Source organism: Chrysoperla carnea, chromosome 3, assembly GCF_905475395.1.
Source record: "Chrysoperla carnea chromosome 3, inChrCarn1.1, whole genome shotgun sequence".
Classification (NCBI taxonomy): Eukaryota; Metazoa; Arthropoda; class Insecta; order Neuroptera; family Chrysopidae; genus Chrysoperla; species Chrysoperla carnea.
Genome location: NC_058339.1, coordinates 88075926 through 88102131, shown reverse-complemented (window position 1 = coordinate 88102131; position 26206 = coordinate 88075926). Strand labels below are relative to the sequence as shown.

The window sequence follows — 26206 nt, the reverse complement described above, 5'->3', positions numbered from 1 at the left end:
GCTCTATCATTGGATAAATTTATTAATTGATTTGGTTAATTATCTAATAAATTAGGCTTCCGGCCGAAATTTTCTTAAGAGCTTTTTCGTTCGTCTTTAAGAACTTATTTAGAATGTCAAGACAACTTTGTATAAATACTACATAGTGCGTATAACAGACAAAGCATCTATTGTTTGAAACTGATAGCGAACTATACAACACTAAAGAAGTAAACTCCAGTCGTGTGTCAAATTTGACACCCAGAATGTTTTTTTTTGTGTCTTGACTAAATTTTTTAATGTACTTTTCGTTATGTTTAGGTACCGAAATCACTGGATTAGCACATCAATTAGGCTACGAACGTGAAGTGATACGAATATGGTTTTGTAATAAAAGACAAGCGTTAAAAAATACAGTGCGAATGATGTCGAAAGGCATGGTTTAAACAAATAAAATTTTTAAAAAAACTCTTTTAAAAAATTGTTTTTAAAATTTACCAAAGTTCAAGTTTAAAAAACTTTTAAATCGAATGCAATAAAAAATAAACTAAAAAAATACTCATAAAATGGGATGTGAACGCTTCTTGAATACGTGATCTAAATAGTCAGTTAAAAAACAAAAAAGATTTGATAGAAATGGAAGTCAAACTTAGTTTTAACATTTAGTTTGAATTCTGACTTCATAGATGCCACACATGTACAGATAAGTGATGGTTTGTTTCCATTCTATGCAATCTTTTAAGGTGCCATAAACACAAGATGATGCCATAAAAGAAATTGTAAATTTTTTTATTCAACTACTGGTGATACTTTCTAATTAATTTATAAGTGAAATAAAAAAAAACGATATCTATACACGTCAAATAAAAACTAAACTGCAAGGAATGTCGGACAAATTTTTTTGGAGAAACACTTCTCCGAAAAGGTGCAAAATGATATTCTGATTAAAAACATCCAAAAAAGATATTTTCCAATAAATACTGTGTATTCAGAATATCATATATATGAAAAATGGAATAAAATTTAATCCAAAAATTTTGTTCGGTATTATTTAGAAGGCCCGTGCGCAGGAATTATCAAAGAGAGTGGTTCAAACTTTTGGTCGCCATGTTTGGTCATGTTAAGTCAAGAAAACAATAATTTTTTTTCGAGTAAGAGAACATTTAATTTGGTCAAAATGTAATATCCAGTCACTGTTTTTCAATAAATGAATTCTGCGAGGTAGAGAAAAAGGTATGTTTTGAGACGACGCGACGCAGAGTTGAAAAGGAGTATTCATCGCTCTTGTCACAGACTGTCAGAACATGAAGGATTTAGTAGACATTCGGAAATGTATCTTCATTGCAAATATCGAGTGCTTAGAGTGGTATTTTGGCATCTCGACCGACAATGCATTTTCGCCAAAGTTGAACTTCGTCCACCCAGAAGTCACGGGAATCATCGTGCAAAATTGAATATTCTAGTTCAAAAAGTCGAACAAGAGTTTTGGTCAAAATTTTTATTTTATTGAAAAAGAGACAAGCTAATTTTGATAAAATATTGTGATGATTCAAAATTCGATCTATAATCTTCAACTGAATCAGTCTGTATATTCAAGCGTTGATTCTGTTATGACTTCCTTGGCTTCCGCACTTCTGTATCTTATTCATCGCAGATATTACTGAACTCTTCTCCGAAGTTTCCTCTTCTTTCAGTTAAAATATGTTTCGTAGAATCAGCTAGTTCGTAGCATAAGCAAAGTCACAGAGTACCGAGCTCAAAACATGCATGGGTATCTGATTCGTCAGTGGAAATGCGTCTCATAAATTTGTGCATTTACAGGACTATATTATTAGTTCAAAATTTATGCAGACAGATTCTCAATGGTAGGGGTTTTAACCCCCAAAATCCCTCCTTTGCGCATGGGTCTCTATTTGAGAGTAATCTAGGCAATAGTTCATAATGTAGCACGCTATGGTAATCAAATAAACAATCAAATGTAATATCAAGTGAATATTTCAATAAATATTCAAGTCGGGGAAACCATAAAATGGTACCCACAATTTTGTGACCCCGACGTGATAATGGATGATGAACTATTAGTCTATTACCTACACTAACATTTTCAAAAAATTATCTACGAGATGAATTTCAATCATTTTCATAGATTCTGTTGAGGAACTATTTCTTACCACCTCCCTCCTATTGTTTTGTGTAACAAAAAAAAATGACCCCCGCCCCTCCCAAGTATACGAAAATAGAGAATAGACTGTAGATATAAAATAATATTTTTGTTAATTCAAAATACATATCGCTTAACAGGAATAAAAATTGTATACGTACTAAATATACTCCACAAAAATATTTAAAAGAAAATTGTTATTTAAGGACCAAAGTGTGTGATTGAACAAAAAAAAAAAAAAACAAAAGACAAAACAAAATTTTCCAAAAATTACAAAAAATAATTTTCTTTTTTTTCTGTGTACATATTTTTATTAAAAAAAAACTTTTTGGATAATTTTCGGCATAAGTTACGAATGAAAAATTTTAGATTTTTAGAATTTAAGAGCAAAAAAGAAAAATGATTTGGTGAATATAATTCAACCAAATTACGTCATATTATTATAGTCATTAATTTATAAAATAGGACTGATATGTTATTTATTTTTAATTTATTCTTATTTTCGAAATTTTCAAAGAGATCATAGATGTCTAAACTAATCCAACTTTGATTATTTGAGTTTTCTCTAGGATATTTTCAATTAATCTAGTCCAAATTAGCAAATAAAATCCTGTAACACTTGCTAGCATCCTGGGCCAAGTAAAGACATCTGTGATATCTGTATTTTGTTTGACATTTTTCAAAAAAATCTTAGAGTTAAGAAAGAAGAGTTGAGCGAACATATCACAAATAACAATTTACACAGGTAGATGCCACTACTTTATTTTTATCAAACATACAAACCATATTTAAAAAAAATTCAATAGAAGGTTCGAACTTGTGCTTAGCAAAGGCTAGAACCAAATATATGTATAATTTTTTTAAACTTTTCTTGGAATATACACTCAATACAAATTGATTAACAAATTCGCCAACTCTGAATGAAACCAAAGTTCCTATTAAATTTTATAGAGAAAATATTACAACAGTATACTTAAAAAAAAAAAAGAAAATTAAGAAAAAAAACACTGTAAATAATCTTTTATTAAATAAAAATTAATTTTAAGAAAGTAAATTTAGTGTATTTAAAATTTTAAAAACAAAAAAAACGGAAAAGTAATTGTATTTAAGGAAAAACAGAAAAAAAACTCATGTGAACAGTTACTGGTAAAATGCAAAAAAAAAAATTATTGTGTTTAGATATTTATTATTATTATGTCCAAACTGTAAAACCATTCGTACTCTTTAAGTGTAAAATTCTAAAAAAAAATTAATAAACTGAATCATTCTTATTTGCCCCTTTTTTTTTATTTCATATACCTTCACACTTCACTCAAAACTTTGTAGAAATGGTAAGCGGTAAGTTCACTGAAAGCTTGTAAAAATAGTAATTACATATATAATAACACCTCCTTTACATAATGACAACAACATTGGAAGGACTACATATCACGAGCAGAACACGTCTCTATCTCTTAGTCCAAGACGTATTCAAGTAAAATTTACGGTTGAATCAAGAATACAGCCAACCAATAATGTTTTTATTTCTGGTAAAGTAGTACAAATAGCAAAAAGCCCACGTTAACGGTAATAATGAATAAAAATTTAAATTTTGAAAACAATACTTTAATTCACTTGTAAAAATACATTACAAAATTTTTAAAAACATTAATTGTATAACAATTGAATGACTAATATCATTTGGTAAATCAAGCCCTGGAATACATTGTCGAATTTCAGATAATTGTTTTTCAAATAAAAGATCAAAACCAGCGCGTTTTGCCACAATTTGTCCAGCTACACTTGTAAATACTGTAGTTGTTACACAAATATTTAAAGCTTTACATAAAGCTTTTCTGCAAAAAAATACAAAAAATAAATAGAGTAATAGAACTATAGTAGGCTTTTACTCCTGACTTCTATTGAACAAAACATTAATTACCACAATACAGAATTGTTTGTTTATGTACTGCATTGGGTACATTATGTCTTCAATTTAATGGTGGCAAATAATTCATGACTCCAAAATACTGGGCTGATCTCTACTGGTTTAAATATGAAATGAGGAGGAAGGTGTAAGCAATATCAAAGAATACTGATATGTATTCTGTATTCTTTGATACAGTGAAAGCAAGTTGAGAAATAAATCATTTATCATTCTGTATTTTATTTTATCATTTGTTCGGGAGATGGCGTTATTAAAGCGATGTGTTGACGTCATTGGTGTTGAATTTATAGTTTAGAAAAATTATTTTCAATTTTATTATTACATCAAAAATCAATTTAAATGAAATTTTTTTTAATTTTTCTTAGTAATTTTTAGTAAAGTTTTAAAAAATGAAATCATGCAACTTATCTCTATTAAAGGATTGCCTATAGTTTCTTGTAGTCGCGAATACTGAATATTAATTTTTGATTACTTCAAAAATTAGTTAATTAAAATGTCCAAAATTTCAGAAGTCATCTTAATTGGAAAACACATTTACATTTTTCAAATGAAAGTTAAAAAAGATAAACACGTAACTTTATGAAAGTCCATATATTTGACCATGATTTTTTAGTTCCTACCGTGATCGTACAGGCCTTAAGAATAAATTCTTTGACTTACCTAGCCAGTAAAATTTCTACACCAATGCCATATCCACGAAAATTTTTATCTACTGATAATCCAGCAGCAATTAAAATTTTATCAGTTTGGAATATTTCAAATATATTTGCAGTTTTATCCATGTAGGAGAAAACATCGGTAAAATGTTGTAAAACTTCGCATTCAAACTAGATTAGAAAAAAAAAAAACTACATTTTGGTATAAAAATCATATAAATGAACAGCGAATTTAATTAAAAAAAAAAAAGTTATGTATATACTTACTCTGGGAACTGTTGAATTTACAGTCGATACAAAAGTAATATTCACTCCAACAACTAATTTTGGATTGCAATCTAATGTACAAACTAAAGCAGTTTTTTCTTTAATTTTCGATATCCAAAAACTATCAAATGCTTCTAAAATTTCTGCATTTTTGGTAGCATCTAAAAAAATTATTGCGTTAATTCATTCCAGATAACTTTATTTATGTTAAAAGTTTAAGGTTTTCAAAACGCAAATAAATAACTCCAGAAATCGAAGCAAAATTTGTTTCTAATTTCGATAAATTTCTATACGATAATTTTAGCACAAAAATTTTAAAAATCGGGTTTATATGCACAAATTTATGAGTAGTTACTGATATATTATCCAAAATCTAAGGCAGAAATGTATCGGGAAAAAGTTTGCGATATCGCTTAGACAAACATTGTATTTATTCGAAACTATGTTACAAAATATACCAGATTTATGGATCAAATACTTCATTCCAAAAGTTTTCTTTGATCGGCAATGGTGGAAAAAAGATTTGAAGAAAGAATAAGTCTGTCTTAGAAAATTCTGAAAAAGTCTTAGAAACTCTGAAAAATCTTAGGAAATCTGAATTTCTCAACGTTGTTGGACTAGTCTGTATAACTCTGAAATAAACAGTCCAAAAAGGTTGAGAAATTCAGAGGTATTCAGAGTTCCTAAAACTTTTTCAGAGTTTCTAAGAGTTTTTCAGAGTTTTCTAAGACTTATTCTTTCTTCAAATATTTTTCCACTAGGGGGGTCCTAAAAAAATCTGGAGTCATTTGGCAGCACGTTAGAAAACTTTAAAATTGGAATGTCTCATTCTCGCAAAGGATATGTACACTTACTAAGGATTTTACACAAAGGTTCATCGACTAGAAAATTTTCACGCATATGTTGTAAAATTTGTGGAATATCATCTGTAGTGGCATCTCGAATTTGAAATTTATGTATAACATCTTTATTTATTTTCGATTGTCGTTCGAATTCTCGCCAAACTGTTGGATACAATATTTTTGGATCACGATGCCACAATTCGCCAGACATATTTAAGAATATTTTTGTCTAAAAAATATTTTGATAATCGGGAAAAAAAATTTATAGATTAAATATTTGAAAATGTCAACAATTATTTTAAACGAGAAATATTACCCGTTGAAAAATAAATAATACATACTTAAATAGACAAGCATAAGTAAAATTAACTCCTCAAAAATCTGTTAAAAAAATAATAAGAATTGAAATGAGGTCCTGATATTATAAAGAATCACGGAAACAAATTGTGAATGGCCATGTAAAATGGAATAACGAATTTTTCGATATTTTATACAAGCAATTCTCGGGGGCCCAGTTCTATCGGAAATTTTCATTCTTTATATAATCAACACTGAAAAACTTTCCGCTCTGCTCTGAGCCAAACGGGAGGTAAAAGGCTCCTTAAATCTATCTCTAATGTACCAGAATAAATTGTCAATAATCTAGAAGATAGGTTACACTAGCGTTAGAAACTTTTAATATCGTGTCAAATTCGGCAGAGATAAAGCAAAAACTGAAATAGAAAAAATAATAACTATTTTTCGGAAATCAAACGAATTCGGCAAAGTTTTGACTTTGAAAATGCTTGATGTAGCTTGTTATCCCTCAAGTTATTGACCACTTATTCTGATACACCCAATATTTCTGGGTAATAACCATTGGCTTCGGAGGTGGGTAAAAAGTAAAAACAAAAACTTTTGAACCCGAAAGAATTTTGGATAAAACTTGTCAGTCTTTTTTTGCCTAAACTGTACGGTTTGCGGAAAAATGTTTTTAATCAATAACAACTTTCTAATTCAAATCACCTATCGATTACTAGTTATGGAGTAGGGTCAGCTTAACATTGAGCTTGAAAACTCAATTTAAATGCCTGCGTAAGATATGCGCCTAAACACCCAACATTTTTTGTTTCAAGCATTTTTATCGATAAAACTAATTTTCGAGTTTCAAGCTTGTCAACTTAAAAAGGCAACTTGTATACGAAACAAATATAATATATTTTGTAAAATCGAAGTTGATCAAAGTAAGACCTGCAAGTTTTTTAAAATGTCATATTTTAAACATTACCACAAAATAATGTGAGCAAAATATATTTTGATTTTATATTTTGATCACATTCAATTAAAATTTTTAGTAAATTCTGGCATCTATTTCAATCATATAAAATAATGTAAATAATAAAAAAAAAAAATTATTAAAATATTAAAATTTTTTAACAAATTTTTTTTTTAGCCATTAATAGGTGAAAAGTTTTTCACCTATTTTATTCCTGATAAGAAAAACTTTCATATTTCAAAATAAATGGAATAGAACAATTTTTTTTTGCGTAAATAATTTTTAATCATATCTATTTTTAAATGCCGTCAACTGAATCTTGTCAACCCCCGGATGGCTGCGATCAGGATGAGAACCTTAGTTGTTGTGAACCAGCAAGAAACACAAGGTCAAACTATTGCCCGCCACCGAATCGACGACGAAGAGCGTGTCCAGCGAATGAACGGGGCGGTAATCGTACACTTTGTCAAATAGTGGAACGATATCTCAAAGATCCATTTATAGTGTTTTTCCTTGCAGTTATAGGAATTAAAATATGTAAGTGAAATCAATTATTCCATTTGTGTCTTAATATAAATCAACATAAATCGCCAGACCTCAATAATATGTCCAGTAAACGAGGCTTAAACCTCTAAATTCTATAGCTTCGATTGACCTGAAAATTTGGTATTAAGCTTTGTTCACCCTCTAGATCAAAAGTTGATTGGTGCCTTGTGATGCTTTTGCCCAGGGGGTGGTAATCACCCAACCTTCTAAAGTATGAAAAATGTTGAAAATGGCGATATAGCGATTAAATTTAAGCAAAATGTGTCATTCAAGTATATTTCGAAAAGTCAATACTTTCCGAGTTATTGGCGATTGAAATTCGGAGTATTTAAAGTTAAATAACTGAAAAATTTGACAAATTTTGAAAAATCACACAGTATTATGATTCGTCACTATAATTAGATTATTTCCCGATTTTCTTTTGATCTCCCGAGATCCCGTAATTTTTAGATGGCAACCCTTTGGCTTATTTCTTACATTACAAGGGCTAGTACATCCTCAGTTAATTTATTGAACACTAGTTAAAAAATAAATGTTAGTACCGGCACCCCATATTTGATAATCTTTTTTTAAGATGAGCTACTAAGATAAGAAGAACTACTGCTCATCTTAAAAACCTGTACCATCCTTAAACTCAGTAAAGCCTATTTCGGCTGAACGCAACCATATCAACCAAAATTTAAAAATTCCAAAAACGTTGATTTAAAAAAAAAATGAATTTTCCACAACATAAATAATCTAAAATAAAAATAAGAAAATTTAATATTTTAGGTAATTTTTGTTGCACCAGACTAGAATGGAGAAAGAAATAAACAAAACAAAAATTAAATTTTAGGTTATCATTATGCCTCACAACTAGAATGGAAAAAGGCACCAGAGCCGCCAATTGCGCCTCCTGCTACTAAATAGGGCCGATGAACGAACGAACATGGGCGGAAATGGATTTAAGGAATTCAGACAACATCAACACAAGTCTTTGGAAATGTTTGTATTTCATTTCAGGAATAAAAATAAGCAAACAACAAAATTTTCTCCAATTATATAAAATGAATTTTTAATATAATTATAAGCATTAATAAGTTTGTATTTTATTTACACACGTGAAACAATAAATTCATTTAATTAAAATAGAAATCTTAAGGTTGATTGGACATTCAAGCAATGTATAGATAATAAGTCTGAATTTTTGATATGTTAATTATGTTAACTCATACGTATAAAATACAAAAGGCTTTCCTGACAAAGGGTTTTCATTTAATTAATCATTTAAAATAGGAATTATTGTAAATAAAAATATTGAATGTAACACATACATATTTTCGATAATAGTTGCTCCAACTTCTATAGATCAAAAAGTAAAAATTTCTACTTTCATAAATTATCGTAAATTAATTAAAAAAATAAATAATTTAAAAAAATTTGCATCCGCGCGAAGACAGACAGAATCAAAAGGCGATTATTATTTTTATTAGTTAAATAAATTCCGTTAAAAAAATTGTATATTGTAAAATTTCAACGCACTGTCCTTAAGTCCGTCTCTGTGTTATTTATTTATAAGTGAGTGTTAGGATCAAAGAACAAAAATACCCATTGCGTACAAAAACAGCCCATAGCACAATGTGTTGTCGTTAATACAGATTTACATTAGAAATATGACATATGGGGTATTCCATCATAATTGAGTCTGATTTTTTTTCTGTGGAGTACATTTATTTTCGGAATGTTTCGTACAAAAGTTCTGTCATTTGGCGAGAGATACTCATTTCCGACATTAAGTTTTTTTTCTGAGCGAATCATTTTAAAGTCAAATAAAGGTGAATTTCATTGGAAAACCATATTTTTTTTTAAGATTAGTTTAACATACTAAATAATATGTCACTTTTATTTAAGTCATTTTTTTTTCTTTTAAATTTTTGAGCTTTATGTATTAGAAGATTATTGATAACTGGGAGTTGCAACCCTGCCAACTGACGATAATAATTCGTACTAATTAAAACAGGAAATGAACTCGTTTTCAATACTGAAATACTTTGCAATACTTATACTTATCATTTTTAAAGGCCAATCTAAATATTCAAATTCAAATCAGATAAATCCTGCCAACTAGCGATAATAATTTGTACTAATTACTACAGCTGAAGTGGACCCGTTTTCTGTAGTTTCAATTTAGACCATCAGGTTACTCACCATATTTCAATAACAAATTCAGAATTTTGAATTTTTTTTAAATTCTGGAGACAAAATATTAAATTTGTGGCATTAATTTTCTCAAATTAAAAAACCAATTAAAACAATATTACAGTACCAACGACAGAAAAAAAATCACGTCAAAATTATATATTTATTTTGTAATGTTGAAATTCAAATAAGTACCTCTGTCCTCTACTACTGTATTTTATCTATGGTACCTCTGCCCAAATATGACGGACCTCCCTGTACAACATTGAGTTTCAGCACAACACAACAAAAATTTAATAAGTTTAATTTTTTGGCTCTAAAAAAGATGAACTAGATCCTTTTATTTAAATTATTTCTTAATCTATAAATGTAAACTTGATTTTCAAACTTACTTAAAAGTACGAATTCAATTGACAATCTTGTTACATAACAAACAAAATTAAATTCAATCGAAATTTCAAAATTCCAACCATTTTTGATGGAACACTAACTAACCTAGTCAAGCGGCCGCCTTCCGAAGTTCAGCTAATAGATGTCAGAACTTGCACCAAAACAAAAAAGTTAATTATTATGTCAAATTTCAGTAAAACATTTCGACAATTTTTCATTAAATTTAATGTTTGATATTCGAAAATAAAAACGTAAAAGCACATAAAAATATGATGAATTTAAATTATAATGCCAAAAAGAGAGCCTAAGTTAATATACAAATTTAATTTAACCTATCAAAAAATTTTCGAAACCAACCAAAATGTATTTGTAAAAATGTTGTAGAAAATGCCGTCAATGGGAACGAGAACGTCGTAATCGGCTTAAAACACAATTTAATGGTCTAAGCAAAGTTTTACCTTCATATGATCCATCAGTACCTCTCAGTAAATCTGATATTTTGAAAGGAGCTACAAGTTATATCAAAGAGTTACAAACACTCAAGCAAAAAGTAATTAATGGAGATCAAAGTTTACACGATGATTTAAGTAAGTTTCTGTTCAATAACTTTAAGTTTAAAGCTAGGCGTAATCATTTCAGAACGGTTAGAAAGACCAGAAAATATCAGATTTAACAGCTTTATTTCGGAAAGTATCATTTGTACATTAGATCTATTAGTTTTATTTCTGCTATCCGAGATAAAACTTACAAATTTGAAAAATTATTTACATTTTCTGAAATAAAATCGATTGATTCTGAAATAACGTAAACAAATGTATAAAACTTTGATAGTGTGGAAATTAAAAATGTTTCTAGCCCTTTAAATGATAAGTTCCCATTGATGAAAGTTTTCCTAGAAAGATCTATGTCAATACAATTTAATTTTTGATACGGTCTTATACAAAAGCTTAATCATAGTTTAATGATTAGCTAAAGCTTTTATATTAACAAAGATTTGGCTAAGTTGGCGGCATTGTCTTAACTCTCCTTGAAACAACTTCAATTAAAAAAAATGGAACCCTAAACACGCACTTGAAACAGAGCTAAGAGCACTCCCTATTAAATTACCTTTCAAACGAAACAAAAAAAAATTCAAATCGGTTCATCCGTTCAGACGCTTCCATACCACAGACAGACACACATAGCAGTAAAACACCCCTGTTTTGGTTCGGGGGTTAAAAAATAAATACAATGTCGTATTACAGACTGGTAAAGTGGGGGCTATCAAAAAAAGTTTGCACCCTGGTTGACAACATTCCAGCCCTTTCCAAATGAATCGATCGGGTTAAACTTGAGATATCATATCAACCACCTTGAAAAAAGTTGTATTGAGAAAAAAGCGTTTAAAATTTGAGATACAATTCCGGCTGAGTAAGTCGGATAATAATATTTAATACTCACTTTGGATTAATCAGCGATTCCAAATCCATGCATTCGACCTTCTTCTACTGGAGTTCCTGGAATGAATGAGTCCTCAAATCGTCCGGCAACATCTACCATTTATTATTTGATGCCTTCTACTCGGCCGGCTTAGATGTTTCGTCATAAAATTCACTGTATCTCCGAAAACAAAGAAAATTTACAAAATTTAAAAAACCCCGACCAATTTTCGAGTACGGAATCATTAAATTAAATTTTACCTTAAAGCATTTTCCAAACTGAGCCGATTTTGAAGATCATCGCCAATTTTTTAGTTTTTTTGGGTACGGTACCCCAAATTCGCACTTGAAACATAGCTTAGAACACTCTCCAATAAATTAAATTATAAACACAAACAGACAGACACACACATAGCGGTCAAACTTATAAAACCCCTTTTTTGTAGTTCGGGGGTTAATAATTCAAATTTTGAAAAATCCGTTTAAAGGTATATTTTTAAGGGTCTAAACGTTGAAAATATGCACAAAAAAGTCGATTTTTTCAAATTTTTGGACTAGTATGTCGCCGTAATAACAGCGTCTTAAATTTTCAGTCGTTCTGAAATGGTTGTCCTAAAAATTAACATTTTATATTCTTCATTTTTAGAACGTGATTTACAAATGTTGGACACACGCATTCAAAAATTATTGAATCGAAACGAACAATTAGTTGCATTGTTACAAAATGCTGGAATACGAATTCCAACCGAATTAAAAGCAGATAAACAATTCTGTAAGCCAAAGTTATGGTCGAATAAAATTACTAAAGAAAAAGCTGATATTTTAGCTGAACAAGTAAATAATGGTAAATCGAACTTTTTTTAGGGACGAATTTAACGAGTGAGTAAGTAATTTTCGAGCAAACGTATCAAAAGTTCATCATCGATATCGTTTTTCTTGGAAGTTACTTAGCCAATCGTTAAATGAACTCGATTTTCGAATTTTTACATTGCAATTTTTCCCTTTTTTACAGCTGAGAAAGAAAATGAAAAGACAAAAGATACAAAAAAGGTGAAATTAAAAAAGACCAAAACAAAAAACAATGAAAATAAGAAAATTAAAACAAATAAAAAAATTAAAAAACCCTTAAAATCAAAAACTTTAAAAGTTTTACACTACAACAATAATGTGGGAACACAGAACAGCTCTAGTCAAGTGTTGAATGTGACCAGCTATTCGACGGCATCGTCAAAGGCTATTGTACCGTACCATTCGAATTCGATACAATCACAAACTTCATCGATTATTATCAATAATCCAACGATTACTTGTAAAAATGGTAAGGAAAATTCATTTTGTTTCTTCTTTTTGGACCCTTCGTCACGCTGAATCACATTTTCTGGAATATAACGTTATAGCTTCAAAAAAAAACCACCCCATTTCTTCTAAAAATTAAAAAATGGTGTTAGGTTAGGCCAGAGTGACTGTCCTAGAGTGGGATACACTTTGACCATAGGACCCGTTGTAATACTGAAAAAGGGTTGGCTCATTCTCGACCACTACTCCATGAACCATTTGAAGCTGCTTAAGAACAGCAGTAGTGCTTTGAAGTCAACGGACTTCAAGTCGGACAGGTCGTCAAAGAAAAGCTGCCACAAGTAAGTCCATCTTCTCATGGCAAGAGCTGGACAGTGACAGAGAAAATGAAACATCGTCTCCTCCTCCTCACTGTGACAGCTTCTGCAAAAATTTTGGCTCCCTTTGAAACTATATAAGGTCTTCGGAACTCATATGATTGTAACCAGACCATATCTTTCTTGTAGTACTTCAAGTACGTTTCTCCCTACATCTAAAATTAGCTTTTTTTGAGATATCCTCATTCAGGTGTTCGGCAGCCTTGTGCCATATCTAGCAATCTCTTCGGCTTCACAATAATTCTTTGTGTCCCGGTACCAATATCAGGTTTACACTCATTTGTTCTCTGTTAATTTTCGGGGAAAGTATGACTAAAGATAATATATTCGATTTTGCAGCAGGCGTTACAAATTCCACTCTACTGTCCACACCAATTATGGCAACTGGAATCACAACAGATTCCCGTTCTATAACCAGTTTAGGTCCAGGTACACTAATTCTAGCTAATGGTAATGTATTCCCAATATTACCTGGCCCATCACCTGCGACAATTATTCAACAGCCAACATTATTAGTGACAAATACAGCACCTGCCACAAATCAAACTTTGCTTGTAGTCGGAAAACCACCTCAAACAAATATTATCGACACCAGAAAAAATGAAAGTACGACAATTTTAAAACAATATCCACGAATTGCTATTAAACGGCCTGGAATCACTAAAACCACAACTGTTAATAAAGTTCCAATACCTGCATTAACATCGAAATTTGGACGAAAAGTGATTGGCAAAGAGAATCAAAAGAAACAAGCCGTAAATAGTAAAACATCTACGATAACTGTCCAAAATAGTGATAAACAATCGATAAAGCGTAAAAATACAATCACGTCTCCAAAGAAATGTGACTGTGTTGAGAAGGAAACCGGAAATCAACCGCCGGAGAAAGTTCCTAAATTAATTGAAAAAAACAGCACTGAAGATGAACCTCGTAAGGACACTAAGAGTGAAGAAATTCCAGAGAAAAAAGTTCCTGTTAGTAATTATAGTGTTGACTCTTTGTGTGCTAAAACGGAATCATCGAACGAAGAAAAGAAGACGCAACAAGATGTTGTAAAAGAAACCGAAAATTCGAAAACCACCGGTGAAAACAACGTTTCCTCACCAGTGACATCATTTTTGGATATTCCAACAACTTCAGTAACGGTTCAAACATCAACCTCAACGATCTTGGACTCTGCTGTATCAACAGTATCGAAACCCCAAGAAAATTTATCGCTTACGCTTCCAACACAAAATCATTCAGATTTTTCTAATGATTTATTTTCGACATTAAACATTCAAAATCGACATCCAGAATCAATTTCTCCAACTGCCGCGTTTTTATTAGCGTTTCCATTGGTATCGACGCTAACGGGTGGAAAAACTGAAAACGCTGATGACGAGAATTCCGAGAGTCAACATGACCCACCTACACTGTTACAAATTGGAAATATCGAAACTAAACAACACACTGAGTCACAAATTTCCTTCGATAATATCCCAAATTTTTACACCACAACCGTAAAACCGAAAAAAAATTTAGTAGATCCTTTCAAACCAAAGCCTAAATTGAAAGGATCTGCAAATATTCTGGATACAATTAATACAAATACTTTGATTCCAGAAATTCCATCATTTCAAAATCATATTTTTAATTACGAACATACACCGGTTACATGCAATAAAAATTCTAAATCGCTTCCAACCACTTCTTCGATATCTTTTCCCACATCGAATAATTCCTCAATGGAAGTCAATTATTCGGACATACCATATTCTAATTCCACATCACTCCTATCAAATTCTGGAACTGTATCCACATCGACCATAGACTTACAAATTACAAAAACATCAGCACCATACATTTCGAAAATCACGACTACAAATTATAACAATCGAGAACAATTTAAATATCCTGATTTTAAAAGTATTCCTGTGACATCCTCCCAAAAACCTTTAGTAAATTGGATGACAACACCTTCCACAACAATGTCAGATAATACAACGTCATTTTTACCAGACTTTGGTAGCGGAAGTACGACGAAAACAAAATATTTTAAATATATTGAAGAAGTTGGAGGAGATTCGAGGAATTATACAGAAGAACAATATCTATGGACATCGTCTTCAACAACAAGTGTAAATATTGCACCCCCTTCCACTTTACCCATGCTAATGGGTGATTTAGCATTGAGTACGACTTCAACATATACACTTGGCGCGAAGTATGACAGTTCAAAAGATTTTATTCCGAATACGGAAGAATATTACTCGAAAAAAATTGTTAAACAATCTTTCGGGAGTAATAAAGATCAACAAGGGAAGGCGAGCAAACCACAATATTCGGAGAATCCACCGAATAATACATTTTTGTCTGTCAGTCAATTGGTTGATCACGGGAAATCGGAACAGCGTGGAATTAAAACATCCCCACGGAAAGTACAAGCACCGTCTTTAAAACAACATCGACCATCGAAAAATGAACAAAAAAATTATAACTGTAGTGCCGGTGTCAAGGAGGCTACATTTTCCGAACCACTATACCCAAATAACCAAAATTGGATCAAACAATCCCCTTCGAGTAACCATAAAAATCCAACAAAAAATGAACAAAAATCATACATTACGTCTCATGTTGCTGACTCTCAATACGATACCCAAAGTTGGATCAAACAATCCACGGATCAATCGAAGAATCAACCCAAAAATGAACAAAAAACAATCGAACGCTACAATTGTAACACGACAAGTAAGGAGTCAACATTTGTATCACATGTTCCAGAAATATCTTATGAGAACCAAAACTGGATGAAACAATCTACGGATTCCAAGAATCTACCAAAAAGCGATTTTAAAACAATTGAGAGCTATAATTGTAGTACCGGTACTAAAGAGCCACCATTTGTATCTCATGTTTCAAACACATCATATGGAACTCAAAATTGGATTAAACAATCCACAGATAAGAATCCGCCAAAAAGCGATCAAAAAACGGTTGAAAATTATAATTGTAGCCCCGCAATTAAAGAATCACCATTTGTGTCTCATGTTACAAATACGACATTTGCCACTCAAAATTGGTTAAAACAATCCACTGACTCTTCGAATCATAAAAACGTATCGAAAAGTGAGCGAAAAACTGAACGATATCATTGCAGTAACACTCATGTCTCAGAAATACCATCATTTGAAACTCAAAACTGGTTAAAGCATCCCACGGATAAGAGTTCATCGAAAAGTGAATCAAAGACTATTGAAGGATACAACAGTTGTGGCAAAGAAGCGGCCTCATTTGTATCTCATGTTTCAGATATCCCATATGACGCTCAAAATTGGATGAAGCAATCTACAGATCCTTCGAATCACAAAAATCCACCTAAGAGTGAACAAAAATCCAATGAACGCTATAGTTGTGGAAATAACAAAGAATCCACATTTGTACCTCATACCCCTGACACATCGTTTGAGACCCAAAATTGGGTAAAGCAATCTACAGTCCCTTCGAATCACAAAAATCCGCCTAAGAGCGAACAAAAACCAATTGAACGTTATAATTGTGGCAACAACAAGGAGTCGACATTTGTGCCTCAAATTTCTGACTCATCTTTCGAAACCCAAAATTGGGTAAAGCAATCCACAGACTCTTCAAATCATAAAAATCCACCTAAAAGTGAACAAAAACCAATCGAACGCTATAATTGTGGCAACAAGGAGATTACATTTGTGCCACATATTTCTGACACAACTTTTGAGACGCAAAATTGGGTAAAACAAACAGAATCCTCGAATAACAAAAATGTTTATAAGAATCAATCTAAAATCGAACACAAAACAGTTGAACGATATTATAATACTCAAAACGAGACACAAAATTGGATGAAAAACACAACGGACTCCAATAAACATGTATATAAAAATTGTTCGAGTACATATTCTGCCGAGGCCTTAATTAGTGGCCAAAGTTCCACAAATTATCCATACTCAACATCAAAACGTGGATATGTACCAACATTTGATCCTATTCAACCGTTCTATAACAATGAATACTCAACACCTCAAGAATCCACAAACTATTATCCACAAAATTATCAAAACTTCCAAAATTATCAAGAATTTGATGATAATTATAACACACCATCTTTATTTTCATCTAGTGGGGGCGCATCGAATCAAATTAAAGCTTGTTCAAAGGTAAAAGATAATCGTAAACTTGCGGGAAATGTTTCCGTTCCATGTTCGAATATAAAGCGTACTAATAAACGTAAACCAAATTTAACCGAACCACCGCCGTCTTCGGGAGGAATCGGTACGTCAACAACAACATTGCCAGGTTTTTCTGATTTAGGATTTTTGTCAATATCATCGACAAATTCACCATCATTGCTGCCAACAGATGATCCATTCCATGTTCCAAATTTATTTAACACAACAAATAATACAAATTCTTCGCAGATTTATTCGCAAAGTTATTCCAAAAATCAACATCCAGATCATTTAATCGCGTCTACTTATACTTCATCGTGTAATTTATTACCACCGCTAGCAACGTCCGTTTCGTTAGCGACACGTAATCCTACGTTACCAACTACACAAAATATTGTGTCTACACCAACGGCTGGCGTCAACGTACCATCGTCCGTTGGCGGAAACAGTTTAGCTAACTTCAATTTAAGCACAATTTTCCCGGAAATCAATAAGGTAACATTTTCAATTAATATTATAATATTGAAACCATTAAATCAGAATTGGGTCGGGTTTTATTGATAAATGATAACAAACAAGGTGGTTTAAGAGCCTTTGGGCTAGGTACAAGGAACCCATTTGTGGTACCCCTCTAATGTTTCCCCCTAGCTTATGTCCGGGTTTTTCGGAGAGATTCTGTTAAATACGATTTATTTTTTAAGTCAATACGTTATAATGAATAAATTCCCTTCAAATTAATTCTGAAATGGTTTCAATATCTTAGTGCCCCTAAATTTTGCTTTCTAACACTTAAAAAAATTCAATTTACAGCCAGTGAGTTCAAGTGGAGTGTATGAGAATTCAACGTATCACCAGCATCGTGCTCCAATCAATAATAATCTTCCAAATTTAATACCACAACAAAATTGTGGAAATTATACAAATTTACAATAATCCAGCATGGATTGATTTGTGTACATTAACAAGGGGGTGAAAATCTTATGAAAAATATATAAATATTTTTTTTTTGTTGGCCTTTTTAATTTTTTTTTTTCACAAATGTTTGTACTACACTTAAATTGCTAACTAACGTTTTAGGCGGCTTTTTGGAGCGAGTCAGAAATGATTTCGAATGTTTTGTTTATCATACTTTGATTAGTAGATTAAAATTTGGCCACTTGAAAAAGGAAAAGATTGCCGACTTGCACTGTGTTTTCATTGATCCATGAAAATTTATATTTCGTTTCATATCTCATTCATAATATTCCTTGAGTAATCGTGGGTGGAAATCAATGAAAATGATGCTGATGTGATCGTTAATATTTTTTTTTTGAAAATTAGTTTGAGATGGCAGAAATGAAAATCTACTTCAAAATAAAATGTAGGTAATATAGAACGAAATAGATCTGATACATTTTTGAAGTTATACTTCTTTAAGCGCGTTATGAAAAAATGAGAGTAAATTTAAATGATACGTCTTTTTAAATCGTTTTAGTTAGCGATTGATGTTTAGTAAAGACATCTGTGTATTTTGGATTGTGTAAATAATGTATAAAAATAATGAAAAAGAAAGAAAATGTATAAAAATAATTGTTAAAATGTACCTGATTTTCTCTTTTTAACACGAAAACTATAAAATAATACTAGAAAATGTTATTTGTAAACGTTATTTTTCTTTCTTAATCCTTACCTGCCTTAGTGAAATATATGTAGCTGCACGCAACGAATACGCAGCCCGAATGTCTATAAATAAAACAAAATTTGAAGGCTGAGGAGTTTACCGGGATTCTGTGAATAATTTTTTACTCACTTCTTACGTCCTTAGCACGCTATGAAAATTTCAGCTCGATATCTCTTTTCGTTTTTCAATTATCGTGCTTACGGGCACAGACGGACAGACAACCGGAAATGGATTTATTAGGTGTACAAACTTGGGACTAAACTTAATATACTATGATATATTTCATTTACATGGTATAATAATGCAAGCATTGATATTTAACACTTTCTATACAGGGTATTTCAAAAATTAACTCAGTCAATTGTTTGTTTTCACTTGTTGTTGATATAAATTTTATTTTAACAAGATAGGTAAGTAATCCAATCAAGTTTTCACTTAGGAACTGTAAAGTATGACATAAAGTTGACAAGACAACCTCATTTGATAATAATGTAATTTTTTTCCCAATAGATAAGGTTTAATGACAAAGATAAAATTCTATAATCTAAGAAAAACTATTAATAGAACAGATTATTTTACCCAAAGAAAGATAACATGTTTTGATCCTATTATGTACAACAGTCCCTTTTCTTTAGCCCTTCGCATATTCTAGGCAGAGACTATATCAGTAAAGGTATATTCTCTGTTCTAGGCTACTTAGGTGCAGTGATTACATTATAAGTAGTTTGTATATGGAGGTTTTTTCACAAAGAGCTTAAACAATTTTTGGTAAATATTATTATTTAGTTAGACTTTGATTAATATCTTTCAAACAAGATTAAACCAAATATTTCATGTCAACTTTTATTATCAAATAAAATATTTTAATATTTTATACAGATTGATATACGAAATAAGATTTTATTCCACAAAAATTTAATATTTCTGTGCGATTCTAATTTATGTAGTTTTACGTGGTATTATAATGAATTTTTTAAAGTAGACAGATTGTATATTGCCTATAAATAACAGTTATTATTGGCAGTCAGTTCAATGTTAGAACAGGGCTGGCCAGTCAGCCCTTTTTTATGAACAGTAAATAGATAAGATTCATTTATTATTTCCGTGGTATTTGTGCGAAAATAAATTTTACTTCCCATTTCTTTTCGTCTCGCTTAAATTATCAGATTATTGAAATTTACATTTTTTATCATGTAATTAATCCACCATATCTTAATCTAACGCGTTCGAGTTAATTTACCCTTCGCAATTTTGTTTTTACTAATCTGACCGTCTGCGCTATGCGGGTCCCCCCATATTTAGGACTAATATTTGGTGGAGGTACTGAGGAAGGTCCAAGGAACCCCCCATGTTTTAATCTGACGCGCTCGAGTAACTACACAAATCCCCTCTTGGGCTCCCCTACCATAAAAAAGTCACACTCAATAGTTTAAATAATTTACGAGTTTTATATAATTGACTTAAGTAAATTGATCTATTGAGACACTTTGTTTGCGAGTTCATATGCACTTAATAATCTAATCTAATCATTATATGAAATTTAAGTTAAGTACAATTGAACTTTTAATAAATAAGTACTTTGAAATTTAAATCATAGATTTTTTTGTTATTAAAAACATTATCAGTTCATAACATATCGATCCCATTGTTAAGAGCTGTGAGACTAATTTATTGCTATAACACAAAAAAACCAAAAAAATGGTTTTACGAAATCGTTTTAAAGATAGTGCCAGTATTGGAAGTGAGTATTTATTTATTTTTTTTTAACTTCTAAATAAATGGAAATATACCGTGAGCCCAGAAAAACATTAATTATTCCTTACCCGCTTTTTGGAGAATTTATAAAGGTAATCTTGGTGTAGAAACTTTTTTTAACCTTATCGATTGTAATAAAAAAGCCGGTAATTTTTTTCATTCATTGTTTTTTTCAACGGATTTTTTTAAAATAAAAACTGGTCGAAAAACTCGGTAAATAATTTCAATATTGAAACTACCGGTTACCTATCAATATTTCAAAATACAGTTTAAATGAATCACCGAATTTTGATTTTAATATGGGCTCACAGTTTCAAAGGACGGCGTACAAAATAAATTTGCTAAAAAGTACAATGTTTATAATTCTCCAGGCAGTGAACCTGAAGGACTTCAAAAAATGGATGAGGTTCTTAAGGATATGTCCTTACAAAAAATGCGTGATCGATTGGAGGTAAATTTTCTATTTTCATTAATCAAAAGATCTAAATTTTGAAAATTAAAGTATTTCCAAACTATTATTAGGTTGTCAAAAACTTCACGAAATTCACCACAATATACTGACTCAAGACGTAAAAAAGTGAGTTTCAGTTCGTAAATGAGCAAAATAGGGTCTATTGGGTCTTTGATCTGTAGGACCCATCTTGTAAATTGTTATAGAGATAGAACAAAAGTTTACATATAAAAAATGTTTCGTATAAAATATAAACAACTTTTGTTTGAAATATTTTTTCATAAACATAATTGCATTTACCTCTGAGGGCGCCAATTAGGGCAAAACTTTAGTGTCCATTTTAGGGAGTTGAAAATTTGCAGGTAGCTTCAACTGTAATCTTGAATTAATAATTTATTAAACTTTCTATACAGGTATTTCAACAGTTAATTCAGTCAATTGTTTGTTTTCACTTGTTCTTTAAAAAAAAAAGATTATTAATCTGTTACTACCCGATCAGCTGATATATTTTGGAAATACCTTAAAAATTTAAAAGATACCAATTTTTTGACAAATTTTATTTTTAGGATTTACAAAATTCAACATTAGAAAATATTAACGAACAATTATCAACTTTGGTGGGGGAAATTATGAAAGATGTCGAAAAATGTGGAGTCTCGCATGAATTCAATCAATTATTTAATAAAAATAATAAAAAGTATGTTTCCAGTTCTATCGAGTTTTATAAATCTGAAATTTCTGTTGCGAGACCATCAAATGATTTTTGTAAAATTCGCCGAAATAAAACTATTTTGGAAAAGTCACGAAAGTTAGATATCTCGAAAATAAAGTAAAATATCGGAAATTTATAGTCTTTCAAAAAGTTTTATTTCGTCTTTTTCTACAAATACTGCATGGTGTCATAGAAATTGTTAACACATCGTATATTAGGTAATTAAATTTTCGAAAAAATTATTTTTAGATCTACAAGTCGTCATGGACAATTACGTGATAAAAAATTTATTCCACGAAATTCGCTGTTAACGGATTTATTCGATATCAAACATATCAGTACAATTCACAATATATTTGTTGTAATTATTTCGTTTTTATTCTTGCATTCTTCCATTGGCGATTATTTTGAAACTGGAAGGTAATTATAACTCATTTTAATACAAAAAATTTTCATTAAAAAGGAAAAATTAATCCGTCCATTTTTTCAACACAATAAAGTATTTTTCCTAAAGTAGTTTTTTTTTAAATTAATATTTTTGTTCTAATTATATCGTCTAATTAATACTGAGATATTTTGCACTCTTTGGTCACTTCTAAGAATTACATAAAATTTGAAGATTACTTATCATTTTGTTTGGAATTTTAAATTAATTTAGTAATTTTAATAATTTTTAGTATAAATTTTGGACTGTCCACAATACAAACAACATTTCAAGGATTTTTTACGATTGCCATATTATGGATTTGTATGTTTGTAGCAACGCAATTTGTATATACTTTTTTTAGTATTTGGGCTCACATCCATGTCCAATTAACGCCAAAAAGTAAGAAATAATATAGATTTTTTTTTAATATACAATATTTTATGAAATAATATTAGCAAGCGCGTAGCCCGATTATTATGGAGAATTAAGTCCAAAAAAAAAACCACCTCATTCGAAGATAAGATGAAAATTTTTCGAGATATTTCCAGTTTCACTATGAAAAAAGCTTTTCGCACAGGATTTTAGGCGATATCTCAAAAACTATTCACTCATTCAAAGTATTTACACATATACATATTTATGGAGGATGTCTTCACCTTAAATTCGACACTTTCTATTCATCTTTAAACATTTCTATATACCTACATTACCGACAAAGATATCTGATAACTTGACTGTCTTACTCACAGATGGCGGGACCATAGTTCGAAATATACCTTAAAATTTATGTTTTTTTTTTCCAGCGACTTCAATTTATATTTGGGATCGTTTATGGATAATTTTGTATATTTTATACCAAATTACTTTTATGTGTGGTTTTGCATATTTGGTTCGGCTTAATCATTACACATTTGGAACTGGAATGGCATTCTTTTGTGAACAAGCGCGGTTTATGATGAAATGTCATGCGTTTGTACGCAGTAATATAACGCGGGTGTTAAACCATAACGATTCACTCAAACCACAGACTGGAGTTCAAAATCAAATTTTACCCGGATTTTCAAAGTACTTATACTTTTTATTTGCTCCAACGTTGATTTATCAAGATAGTTATCCAAGGTAAAAAAAAGTGATCTCTCCACATTTATCTCGAAAATAATTTTATTGTTTTTATGATTATAGAACAAAAGAAATTCGTTGGGGATTTCTTTTATGGAACGTTTTTGAAACAATAATGGTATTATTTTTATTGAGCAATCTCACGGAACGATTTATTTTTAATGTTTTCGATGATTATGGAACCGTTCATTATGAGACCAAAAAATTGTTATTCAAAATTATTGGACTGACTTGTCCAGCATTATTCATATACTTTTCGGGATTTTATTTGTTTTTACATTCATGGCATAATGCTTGGGCAGAAGGTTTACGATTTGCTGATCGATTATTTTATAAGGTATGGCACATTTCGAAAACAATTTTACTTTGTAGAAATAAAAATCATGATTTTGGAATTCCCAATGTCCATATCGATTATATTATCGATTATATTGATAGGGCCTACCTAAGTTTTTCAATGTATTTTGATCTCCTGAGCATGCATTTTTTTTTTTGGTAGAAAATTTGACCCTTACAAATGATTTTTTTTGCAAAATAATACATTTTTTGTGTTTTTTTACCCAATTTTGAAAAAAAGAGTATAAATAACTCCAAAGAAAATTTTTGGTTGTAAATTCGATGTAGAATTGGTGGTATTCTCGTGTCTCTAGTGTCCGCCCGAGGTCATTTATTTGCAGTCTTTTATTGAGCTAAGAATTTTTTTAATAGGATTGGTGGAATGCAACAAATTTTAGTGAATATTTTCGTAAATGGAATATAATTGTCCATGATTGGCTGTACAATTACGTGTATAAAGATTTACATGAAAATTTTGGACGTAATAATAAATTATTTCCATTTTTAAGTGTTTTCATAATTTCATCCATATTCCATGAATATATTGTTGCAATGTCCATTGGATTCTTTTATCCGGTTATGTTTTTCTTTTTCGCTGGCATTGGATTATTTGCAATATTTATAACAAAACAATTAGAGAAAATAACTAAAAATGCTGGTAACATGTTTATGTGGACTGGATTAAGTTTTGGTAATGGTTTAATGATTGCTTTCTATTCAATGGAGTTTTTTGCTCGTCGTAATTGTGATTACCAGAATGATTCCATGTTTGCATCTATAATTCCACATTCATGGGTCTGTAATAAATGAGCTGTTCGTATCCTGGATTTGGAAAGCGTTTCTAAATTGTAATTATTTATTCTATATTAGAGTTATTTTTGGTAAATGTTTTTGCCTGTTATAAGGTTTATTGTTACAATTTTAATAAATGTATGTTTTTATAAATAATTGGGTTATTATTTGTTTTCCCAAATCTCCGGTAATTGCAGTTTCCATGGTCCCTATTCTTAGGGCTGTTAAATGTTTTAGGCTGGGTATTTGATGATGAATTTTTGGCGTCCGGTCCGACAATGAGTTTATTCGCCATAGCTCTACCCAGATGGCATGGGAATCATCGCGCAAAAATAAAGGATACCAAATGTTCAAAAAGTTGAGCGCAAGATGCTTCATCAAAATTTTTCAATTTGTTTGGAAAGATGAAAGCAAAATTTGATTCAATATGACGATGATTCAAAAACGGATCTTGTAAATTCATGTAGCGTTGAGTCTGTTCTAAAGCGAGCCTTGGCTTCCGCAATTCCATATTTCGTATTCATCGCAGAATTCGCACAAACAGGCGGATATACTTTTATCACATTAACTTTCACAGCATCCTTGCACTCACATTTTCGTTTTTAATAATTTCAATGCGTGGTATTTCTAAGACTAATATTTACTAATATTTCTAAGAAATTTCTAAGACTAATATTCTTAAATCTTTTTAAAATAATTCATTCTTAAAATATTGCTTTATTTTCTTACCTGTGCAGATCATTACGGGAGAACAATGATATCCTTTTTGACACGACTGATCAAGAACAGGAGAAAGTTCATGAATAAACTCTGAGGTGTCGAGAACGGACATGTACGCCAGCCTTGGTAAATACGTCTCGATATTTCAAGCTAATGAACCACACGAATAAAACAATATATATTTATCAGTTTTTCAAGCTACTCTCAAAGCACTAAATTCACCTAAAATAAACCCAAAAACTGTTTTGGAGTGAAGAAAAAAAAAAACAAATATTCGGTTCATTAGATCAGTAGTTTGGAAAAAAAACGACGAAAATTTAGCCACAACAAAGGTCTTCTTTATGATTTCAGACGATATTATGAAAATTACCGCAATTGAATCTATTTAACCGACATTTTATTACTAATTCTGGATGTTTATATCTACCTTCCTGATTGAGGAAAAGGATATCAAAATTTGGTTAAAAACGGCAAATATCACTTAAGTCAGATATAGTTTTTAAAGATTTTTTTAATTTTTAGACTGTCAATATGCATAGATGCAGTCATCTATGATTTAAATCAGAGAATATATCGGTAAAATTTACTGATATAGTCTCTGATTTAAATCAAGACGTATTTATTCATTATTATTGATTTACATTACGCGCCAATTTTAAAATATATATTTTTATGCTGTCAGAATATTATTCAATAAATAATAAATGATAATTATTATACGAGGTATTAATAAACAAATACTTATTCTTATTTAACAA

At 30.6% G+C, this 26206-nt stretch overlaps 5 protein-coding genes across 8 annotated transcripts in view; 4 read left to right on the top strand and 1 right to left on the bottom strand.

The window, feature by feature from the left end:
- The window catches only part of LOC123296335 (POU domain, class 6, transcription factor 2), a 290731-nt gene extending 290306 nt beyond the window's left edge, over positions 1-425 (top strand). Inside the window, exon 11 of the mRNA XM_044877797.1 lies at positions 301-425. Within this exon, the coding sequence (XP_044733732.1) occupies positions 301-425 (125 nt within the window). The remainder of the gene's footprint in view (positions 1-300) is intronic.
- A 3342-nt stretch (positions 426-3767) lies between these two features.
- Positions 3768-10316, bottom strand: LOC123296334. Its single transcript, XM_044877795.1, has 5 exons — positions 10204-10316; positions 5845-6061; positions 4991-5151; positions 4728-4894; positions 3768-3975 (listed from the first exon to the last, which is right to left on the bottom strand). The coding sequence occupies exons 2-5, from the start codon at positions 6041-6043 to the stop codon at positions 3768-3770; spliced, it is 735 nt and encodes a 244-aa protein (XP_044733730.1). The 5' UTR covers positions 6044-6061; positions 10204-10316.
- Positions 7148-8688, top strand: LOC123296592. 2 transcript variants are annotated; one of them, XM_044878126.1, is made up of 3 exons: positions 7148-7202; positions 7265-7624; positions 8405-8688. In XM_044878126.1, the coding sequence occupies exons 2-3, from the start codon at positions 7390-7392 to the stop codon at positions 8443-8445; spliced, it is 276 nt and encodes a 91-aa protein (XP_044734061.1). In that variant the 5' UTR covers positions 7148-7202; positions 7265-7389; the 3' UTR covers positions 8446-8688. The 2 variants fall into 2 exon arrangements, with proteins under 2 accessions (XP_044734061.1, XP_044734060.1); XM_044878125.1 differs by having other exon boundaries at positions 8469-8686.
- Positions 10317-10353: 37 nt separating the features above from the next.
- LOC123296588 (chitinase-like protein PB1E7.04c) lies at positions 10354-18891 on the top strand. 3 transcript variants are annotated; one of them, XM_044878119.1, is made up of 6 exons: positions 10354-10509; positions 10586-10788; positions 12266-12463; positions 12632-12937; positions 13635-17971; positions 18287-18891. In XM_044878119.1, the coding sequence occupies exons 1-6, from the start codon at positions 10490-10492 to the stop codon at positions 18407-18409; spliced, it is 5187 nt and encodes a 1728-aa protein (XP_044734054.1). In that variant the 5' UTR covers positions 10354-10489; the 3' UTR covers positions 18410-18891. The 3 variants fall into 3 exon arrangements, with proteins under 3 accessions (XP_044734054.1, XP_044734055.1, XP_044734053.1); XM_044878120.1 differs by having other exon boundaries at positions 13632-17464; XM_044878118.1 differs by having other exon boundaries at positions 13632-17971.
- A 1849-nt stretch (positions 18892-20740) lies between these two features.
- On the top strand, positions 20741-24884 carry LOC123296589 (sterol O-acyltransferase 1-like). Its single transcript, XM_044878121.1, has 8 exons — positions 20741-20877; positions 21263-21342; positions 21909-22039; positions 22304-22474; positions 22732-22880; positions 23285-23600; positions 23664-23937; positions 24309-24884. Exons 1-8 carry the CDS (start codon positions 20835-20837, stop codon positions 24744-24746), a joined length of 1602 nt encoding a protein of 533 aa, XP_044734056.1. The 5' UTR covers positions 20741-20834; the 3' UTR covers positions 24747-24884.
- The last annotated feature ends 1322 nt before the right edge of the window (positions 24885-26206 follow it).